This window comes from Neophocaena asiaeorientalis, unplaced genomic scaffold (assembly GCF_003031525.2).
Source record: "Neophocaena asiaeorientalis asiaeorientalis breed wild unplaced genomic scaffold, Neophocaena_asiaeorientalis_V1.1 scaffold543, whole genome shotgun sequence".
Taxonomy (NCBI): Eukaryota; Metazoa; Chordata; class Mammalia; order Artiodactyla; family Phocoenidae; genus Neophocaena; species Neophocaena asiaeorientalis.
In genome coordinates this window covers 175,873-184,700 of record NW_020173671.1, presented here as the reverse complement: position 1 = coordinate 184,700, position 8,828 = coordinate 175,873, and the positions used below count along the sequence as shown (strand labels likewise).

Genomic DNA, 8,828 nt, shown 5'->3' with positions numbered 1-8,828 from the left:
GACATGCCTGCTCTGCAAGCTGATTGGCTGGCAGGTGCGCGCTGTAGGGGCCCGAAATTAGGGGCTACCAGGCCGTGCGGACCGCTAGTCCCACCACTCTCTACGCCCTGCGGCAGCCGGAATCGGGCTTCTGCTTCCCAGCCCGCGGCACCCCCACCACCTCGCTCCCCACCACTCCCCCGGCTTTCCGGGATCCGAATTTGGAGGCCCCTTAAAGGGTCCCCGTTGCTCTTCGCCCGGTCCTGCAGAACGGAAGTGGGGATCCTGGACTTCGGTTCCAGACGGTGGAGATCGGGATGGCTTCCGTGCTGATTCGAGAAGCCAAGGAGGGAGACTGTGGAAATATCCTGAGGCTGATTCGGGTGAGGGCTGCGGGCCGGAAACCGGGGTCCCAGAGGGGGTCAGAGCGGCGCTGCTGGAGTGGGGACGGGAAGGACTGGAGGTGGGAGCAGAGGGAGGAGCGCGCCCAGGGCTCCTGCTTAGGGAGCAGTGAGGCCCTCCTGCCTTAATCTAGCCTCTGTCCGCACGCTGTAGGAACTCGCTGAGTACGAGAAACTCTCAGACCAGGTGAAGATCAGTGAAGAAGGTACGGGCCCAACACCTGAGTCCTGACGGAGGCTGGGGTGGAAGTGACGGATGGGTTCCCCAGGCAGTAACTCCAGACTGGGCACACACCCAGGCCTTCTTTCTCTATCTCTTTGTCACAACTCCGATCTCTGCAGCCCTGAGAGCAGATGGCTTTGGAGAGAATCCTTTCTATCACTGTTTGGTAGCAGAGATTCTTCCTGCCCCCGGGGAGCCACAGGGTAAGAGCAGCCTGATCTCAGAGGTGCCCTCTCCAGTCAGCCTCAAAGGTCTCTCCCCCAGGTGCCCAGCGGCCTGACCCTTCTTCTTTTCTCTCTCAGGGCCCTGTGTGGTGGGCTATGGGCTATACTACTTCATCTACAGCACATGGAAGGGACGAAACATTTATCTGGAAGACATCTACGTGAAGCCAGAGTATCGGGGTACTGGGCAGAGGCCGGGATGGGAGAAAAGCAGCCCATAGACTGGACCACCATCCCTTGCCGCTTAATCCTAGCCTATGGTCTTTTCTGGTCCCCTTCAACTCAGACGATCCCTCTTTTTGCCTTTTTCTCCCCACATCAGGTCAGGGGATTGGCTCCAAAATAATCAAAAAAGTGGCCGAGGTGAGGAGAGGGATGCGGCTACAAGCTGGGCCCTGGCAAAGCAAAGCTGTATGGGAGGCCCCTGGGTTGAATGGAGGGCGAGCAAGTCTTTTCCTTTTTGACCCAGGAAAGTGAGTGGTGTCTTCTCCCACAGGTGGCCCTGGATAAGGGCTGCTCCCAGCTCCGCCTGGCAGTCCTAGACTGGAACAAGGGGGCTATGGACTTGTATAAGGCCCTAGGAGCCCAAGATCTGACGGAAGCTGAAGGTTGGCATTGCTTTCGCTTTGAAGGAGAGGCGATGAGGGAGTTGGCAGGAAAGTGACGCCATCCCTTGGGGATCTCTATTTCAGCTTCTTCATCCCCACCAGCTCAAGCAGTCCTCAGAGACTGCCTCCACTGACCTAGGCCTCCCTGAAGGAAGGGAAGGAGGGTTGGAAGTGAATATTCCCAGATGGAAAGAACAGAGGTGAGGAAGAGGCAAGGCTTCCCACCTCCTTGTTAAGGGTGAAAAATAAATGAGAATTCCCATGTGTTGATGTGGTGTTGGGTGGAGGAATTGAGGATGTGACAAGCTTCGGCTATTACGACCCTTCCTCAGTGTTTTCTGGTCAGTGGATGTTGCTCCTGGGGATAAAAGTGGGCCTAAGATGACTTTCACCCACAATGGACCAGAGTATTGACTCTGGCCTCTAGCATACATATCAGGCTTGTTGGTCAGGTTTGGGACCCAGACAAAGGCCTCCAGTGTCTGGACTGGGCTGTGTAGAATCCGAGACTGAGGCAGGCCCACCGACTCAACAGATGGAGCAGGCTGCCACCTGGTGGTGGCATTTTAGGGACACTGGGAAGGACCACTGGCCCCAACTTTTCCAAAAATCCGCTCAGCTAGCGAGTACTTTTTCTTTTTCAAAAGTCACAAAGCCTTTATTTTCAGTTCAGCAGAACCAAAACAAACCTTTAGGACGCATGGAGACAAGAAGGGAAACAGGTTCATTTCCTACTTTCATAATATTTTGTAATGCAGGTTTGTTGTAGAGAAGTTTGAAGGGACATATAAAAATAAAATCCATAGCCTTACTTACATCTCTACTCTTAACCCTTTGGTATTGATTCTTTAGATTTTTTCAATGTACATGTATACATATAATTAGTTAAGTGTGTGGGGATTTATGGGATCAACTCTTTTGCAACCTGTTTTTTCATTTAACAATAAATCAGAAACATCTGCCTAAGTTATTAAACACATCATCACTTTCAGTGGTGACATATTATTCCTTTTGTGGAGGAACCATTGGTTAAATGGTCATAATTTAGACACTGAAAGTGGACAACAAGGTAACATACATGTGTAAATTGTAAAAAACAGGATCAATGGAGTCTAGAGAGTTGAAGATCCATCTTAAAATTCAAAATTTTTAAAAAATACGATTCAGCCAAACAACACTTCAAATGCCCAAATTCTTCCAGAGTGGTGCCAATTTTGGGCCCTTAAAACGAGTTTACAACAGATGGGCCTTTAGGACAAACTTGACTGAGAAATAATGAAGCTTGTCAGCCCCTTCCACAGATGGGAGCCAGAAGAATCCAGTTTCATGCCCTTGGCTCATCTAATCTGGCAGGGATGAATATCTTTTTAACATGAACAAGTTATCTTTTGATGGCACTTTTTAAACTTAACTCAGAATGAATTATTTCTGAAAGGACACACAAACAAGCAGAGAGTGGTTGCTTCCAGGGAGAGGAACTAGGTGTCCAGGTAACGGAAGGAAGGGGACTCTTCCCCATACCACTTTGGATCTTCTGAATTTTGTGCCTCGCCCATGTAGTACTTCAGGAAAATGAATAAATAAAACTTTAAATGCTAATGCAGAAGAAAAGAGTATGAACTAGGGGGGCTTCCCTGGTGGCGCAGTGGTTAAGAATCTGCCTGCCAATGCAGGGGACGTGGGTTCGAGCCCTGGTCTGGGAAGATCCCACATACCGCGGAGCGACTATGCGTGTCTCACCGCAACTAGAGAAAGCCCTCGCACAGAAACGAAGACCCAACACAGCCATAAATAAATAAATAAGAGTATGAACTAGGAAATTTAGTATTTCCAAAATGTGTCTGGCCCCCGTCCTGTTTTGTCTTTGCTTTTCAGAGTTTACACTTGTTTTTTGTTATTCGCTCATCCTGACCCAGATCTTACCAGTTTTCATAGGGTGTCTTTGCACCCCAGCATCAATCCATTCTGCAGCCACCCCATGATCTCCCACCCACTCATCCCTTCATTAACCTCCTGTAGGGTGATTCTATTAAGTGCTGGGGCTGACTAGTATAGAGTGAAAATCACCTGGGTTCTGGCCATTACAGGGAGAACAGAGGGGAGGGCATTTAGGGGGAAGGATTTTTAAAGAAAGAAGAGAGAAAAATATCTCTCAAATCTGTCCACATCCCTAACCCCACTCCCACTATCACCTCTCTTTGAAAATTGCTATAACCTCCTAACTGATCTCCCAGCCTCCTTCTGTAACTACCCCCTTCCATGGGGTTACTTTTTTTTTAATCATAGATATACAGTATACTATTTAAAGTGTCAAATATCTCTACAAGACCTATATAAGAAAACAGTAGTCTCCCAATTCCCCTAACTCTTCAGAGTCAATCATGTTCAATTGAGTTTTTAAATTGTATTGTTATGGGGGGGGTTTGTATTCACCTTCATATTTCAAATTCAAAATGGCATACAGATATTGCTACTTTTTTTTGGGGCCGCATTGGGTCTTCGTTGCTGCACACGGGCTTTCTCTAGTTGCGGCGAAGGGAAGCTACTCTTCGTTGCGGGGCGCAGGCTTCTCATCGCAGTGGCTTCTCTTGTTGCGGAGCACGGGCTCTAGGCACATGGGCTTCAGTAGTTGTGGCACACGGGCTTAGTTGCTCTGAGGATGTGGGATCTTCCCGGACCAGGGTTCGAACCCGTGTCCCCTAGCATTGGCAGGCAGATTCTCAACCACTGCGCCACCAGGGAAGCCCTTCTTTCTTGCATCATGTTTGTTTTCCCTGAAATTAGTACTTGCCTTGTCTCCTATATTCATTTGCTTAGTTTTCTGCGTACTCTAATTTATCCCCCAATTCTCCCTTAGTTATGTTAATCTCTTCTTAAGAATATACAAACACGTAAGGAATTTGGTCTATTTCATTTTGAAGAACTTTCTCACGGAGCCCTTAGACCTGCTCCAGCACACAGTCTGATCTTTAGGCTGCACTGTTGGAGTCTCCTTTCACATCCATCTTAGGGACCTGTGCCCCGCTCTTGACAGCCTGTTTCCCAGAACCTATGTACTCACCTTTCTCGGTTTACTTTGATGGAGCTTCTTGAGAAAGGATGCCTGGGGGGTAAATTTGTTGGAACCTTACAAGTCTGAAAATGTCTGTTCTACTCTTGTACTTAATTGACAGTGTGGATGCGTATCAAATATTAGATTGGAAGTAATTTACCCTAAGAATTTTGAAGGCATTTCTCCATTGTCTTCAAGCTTCAGAAACTGAAAGTTTGCTGTATTGCTGTTCAGAAACCTGAAATTTTTCTTATTCTGAATCCTATGTATGAAGCTTATTTTTATTTTCCTTCCCTCTTTCCCCAACCACAGCTTTTAGGATCATCTCTTTATCCTAGCATTCTGAAACCTTCCATGGAAATGTCTTAGTGTTTTCTCAGTGGGTCTTTGCAATCTGGAAACTCATGTTCTTCAGTTATGGAAACATTTAAAATTATTATTATTTTTTTTTGGATGATTTTCTCCCTTCATTATCTCTGTGATCTCTTTCTGGAACTTTTGTTGTTATTCAGATGTTGAATCCCATGGACTAATCCTATAATTAAAAACAAATTTTTTTTCTTTCCTTTTTCCCCATCTCCTTCATTTTCTGGCTCTACTTTCTGGGAGATTTCTTTAATTTCTATTTTCCAACCCTTCTACTGAAATTTTTTAATTCCCTTAATTGATTTTATTTATTTATTTTTCTTCCAGTTTTAATGAGATATAATTGACATACAGCACTGTATAGGTTTAAGGAGTACAGCATAATGATTTGATTTACATACATCATGAAGTGATTATCACAATAAGTTTAGTGAACATCTGTCATCTCATACAGTTACAAAATTAAAGAAATAAAAAATTTTTTGTGATGAGAACTTAACAACTTTCATATATAACGTACAGCAATGTTAATTATTTTTATCATGTTGTACGTTACATACCTCCTTCTACTGAATTTTTATTTTTGCTCTCATGTTTTTAATTTCTAAGAACTCTCTTTTATTCTCTGCATTTTAAAAACATTCTGTTTTTGTTTCATGGATATATGTTTTTTCTTATCTGAGAATATCCATCATAGGTTTTTTAAAAAATGTTTTTCTCCTTGTGTAGTCTGTATTTCTTCTAAACTTTTCTTTCTTTCTTTGTTTTGGCCTCCGTCTTTCATTTTATTTTATTTATTTATTTATTTTTTTTCGTCTTTCATTTTAAAGTCTTTCCTCAAATGTCTGGTAATCCTCAGTTGTCTGCTCATATTTAAGATCAGGACACTAAGGTACTGATTGGAAACTGTGAGTGTGTCTGTATGGGATGTAGGGAGGCATGTGGACCGTGAACTTTACTATAGGGTGAGCCATGAGGCCATTTCCTTGAGGAACCCCTGATGTCAGTGCCATTAGGTCTTTTTCCTTGTCTGGTTAGATTTCCCAGAGAAGATGCTTCCAAACTCCTGCCTGGAGGGTGTAAGCCTGGTTGTAGGTAATCTCAGAGCTGGGTGAAGAGGGAGTCTGGGGCAAGTCTCAACATTCAATTTGTAAACTTTCATTTGATCCCCATTTTCAGTATCTATCTAGCCATCCACCTATCAATCTATCCATCTTTCTAACTTCCTCTCTCAATCTCTCTGTGTATTTAGAAGTCCTAAGGCAGGACTATCCTGGAGGTCCAGTGGTTAAGACTCTGTGCTTCCACGGCACGGTGCAAGGGTTTGATCCCTGGTCCAGGAACTAAGATCCCACATGCCATGCGGTGCTGCCAAAAAAAACCAAAAGAAGTCCTAAGGGAAGCTGGGGCATTCTGTTGACACATTCTGTATAGTCCAGCTAGAGTAATTTCACCTAAAGGCAAGTTGGCTGAAAATTCAGTCACAGCTCCCACTGCTGTCAGCACAAAGTCCAAACTTCTGGCTAATCCCTCCAGGCTCTGGCCCAAACCTCCATTATCTGAAACATTATTCTAGCCTTTTTTCCCCAGCAAGTCAGTTCTGACCATGTTAGACTCTTTCCAGTACCTCAAATGCAGTGTAGTCTCCCCTCTGGGCCTTCTGTACATGCCATTTTCCCATCTGAAATGCTGTTCCCCCTTTTCCCACTCTCATCCTTGGCCTGAATGAACAATGACTAGAGCAGATGAAAAAGTGCAAAAGTCAAATCTGAGAGGACTGTTGCTGCCAGAGGCTTCGAAATTGATGATGGTGCCATTTCCAAGACAAAATTCAGCCACTCCTGTTGCTTAAGGGTCCAAACCCAAACTTTTTAGTCTGACAGCCAGCACTCCTGATAATCTGTCCCACTTAATTTCTCTAATTCTCCCTCCCTACTCCTTATCAGAATCACTGCTGATAGTCTAGTCCCTTTTATTATTTCTGCTACCCTCCTTACTGATGTTCCTTCTCAGGCACGCTTGAAGGCACCTCTTCTTCTGCCAGCCCTTTATTTATTTATTTGTATCTTTGTTTAATTTTTGGACATGCTGCACGGCATGTGGGATCTTAGTTCCCCAGCCAGGCATCCAACCGGTACCCTGCAGTGGAAGCATGGAGTTCTAACCACTGGACCACCAGGGAATTCCCTGCCAGCCCTTTAAATACTGTTGTAGTTGAGAGTTTTATCATGGACCCAATCCATTTCTAAGTCACTTTTCTTTAGACATCTAATTTTCTCTTATAGCTTTAACTATGTCTAATATGCTGATAATTCTCACATTCACCTCTCTAGCCCAGATGTCTCCTGGGCTACACACTTGTGTGTCCATTGACCTACAGGACATTGGTTCCTTCAGTTAATATTTGCCGTGCCAGGAACTGTGCTAAGTACTGGGTATACAATGCTGGGGACAAACAGACCTGGAACCCAGTCTCTGATCTCATAGGGCTTACTTATAGTGTGATGGCAGAAGACAGATGCTGGATAAATGATTAAAATTACAACCATGATGTGTGCCACAAAGGAGTATAGGATGCTTTGGCAGTGTGAGGCAGTGGACCTAAACCAGTGTGGGCATAATGGAAGGCTAATGAAATTATATTTAAATTGGGATCTGAAAGAGAAGTTTGTTGAAGACAAAGGAACATGACCACCTGGATGGTAGACCCTCAAACTCAAAGAGCAAAATCAAACTCATTGAACTCATCAACTTCTCCTCCAAAACTTTTTCTCGTATGTTCTCTCTTCCATGACTGGCATCACCATGCACTCAGCAATCCAAGGTAGAAATCTGTGTTCCTCCCACTTCTTCACTGACTCCACCCCATCCTTATCACCAATTTTTGTTGATTCTATTGCAAATTTAACAGGCTCAAATCAACTTGTACCTCTGTTGCCCACAGCCCTAATCCAAGGCATTCCTCAGCATCTTTCTCACCTGCAACAGCTCCTCACAGCTCTCACTGCCTTCTGGAATGCCCTTTCTCTTTAATCTATTCCCCACAGTTGTAAAACATAAATATTATTACATTATACTACTGCTTTAAATCTTTCAGTGGCTCTCCAGTATTGATAAAGTGAAGACCATTTTCCTTAACCTGATTTACAAGTCCTTTGCAGTCTAGCTTCCCTACCTCAAGCCAAACACTATTTGAACTAGCTGTGGTTCCCCAAAGGACATGTTCTTTCTGCTCCTCTGCACCATTGTAGTCCTTGTTCTCTCAAGAATACTCTTACTGCACTTTTCCTCTAGCAAATGCCTATTTATCCCTCAAATCTCAATTTGCATCACCTCCCGTGCAGTAGTCTTTCCCTATCACTCTGAAGAACAACTGACCATTGTTTGTCTCCTTGGGATTCCCTCAAAACTTAGTCCTTATCTTTATCCCATGTTCAAATGAATTCCATGCACTTACTTGCTTAAATGTGTTTGTCTGCTCCTTCCCCAATATATTATAAAATCCTTGTTTTGGGGACCACATGTCTTTGTACCCTTACCACCTACCACAGTGGATAGAACACAGTGAGGGCTAAATAAATATTTGCTAAATGATTACTGCACAACACATGATCCTAATTTCTTGGCTATTTTATTCACTTCCACCGAAATTTCTCACTTATCTTAGTTTACGAATCCTAAGTTTCCCCTCTACTATCCTTTCTCCGTAACAATTTTTCCTCTTTTGAATTTTCTCCGCATTTAGATATCCAATCTTGTGCTAAGTTGCATTTGCCTTTCGGTACTGCCTTGAAATCTTTCTTTTACCTTTCTTTGTATGCATGATCAGAATCTTCTCAAGGCAAGAACGTGACTCTTAAACCGCATCGTGCAGAGTTACAGAGGCTCAAAAGAATCCAGTCCGCCTTGTGGACTGTAAAGCCCAGCGCATGCGCACCAGGCCCTTTTTTTTTTTTTTTTTTTTTTTTCCCAACT

General features: G+C 44.1%; 2 protein-coding genes across 3 annotated transcripts in view; both read left to right on the top strand.

Moving 5' to 3' along the window:
- Positions 1–48: 48 nt before the first annotated feature.
- On the top strand, positions 49–2,246 carry SAT2 (spermidine/spermine N1-acetyltransferase family member 2). Of its 2 annotated transcripts, XM_024748396.1 has the most exons (7): positions 58–362; positions 535–586; positions 723–806; positions 906–1,007; positions 1,150–1,190; positions 1,324–1,435; positions 1,520–2,246. In XM_024748396.1, exons 1-7 carry the CDS (start codon positions 297–299, stop codon positions 1,567–1,569), a joined length of 507 nt encoding a protein of 168 aa, XP_024604164.1. In that variant the 5' UTR covers positions 58–296; the 3' UTR covers positions 1,570–2,246. The 2 variants fall into 2 exon arrangements, with proteins under 2 accessions (XP_024604163.1, XP_024604164.1); XM_024748395.1 differs by having other exon boundaries at positions 49–362; positions 1,324–2,246.
- FXR2 (FMR1 autosomal homolog 2) overlaps positions 1,498–8,828 on the top strand; it is a 22,037-nt gene continuing 14,706 nt past the window's right edge. Inside the window, exon 1 of the mRNA XM_024748389.1 lies at positions 1,498–1,635. Within this exon, the coding sequence (XP_024604157.1) occupies positions 1,621–1,635 (15 nt within the window). The 5' untranslated portion in view covers positions 1,498–1,620. The remainder of the gene's footprint in view (positions 1,636–8,828) is intronic.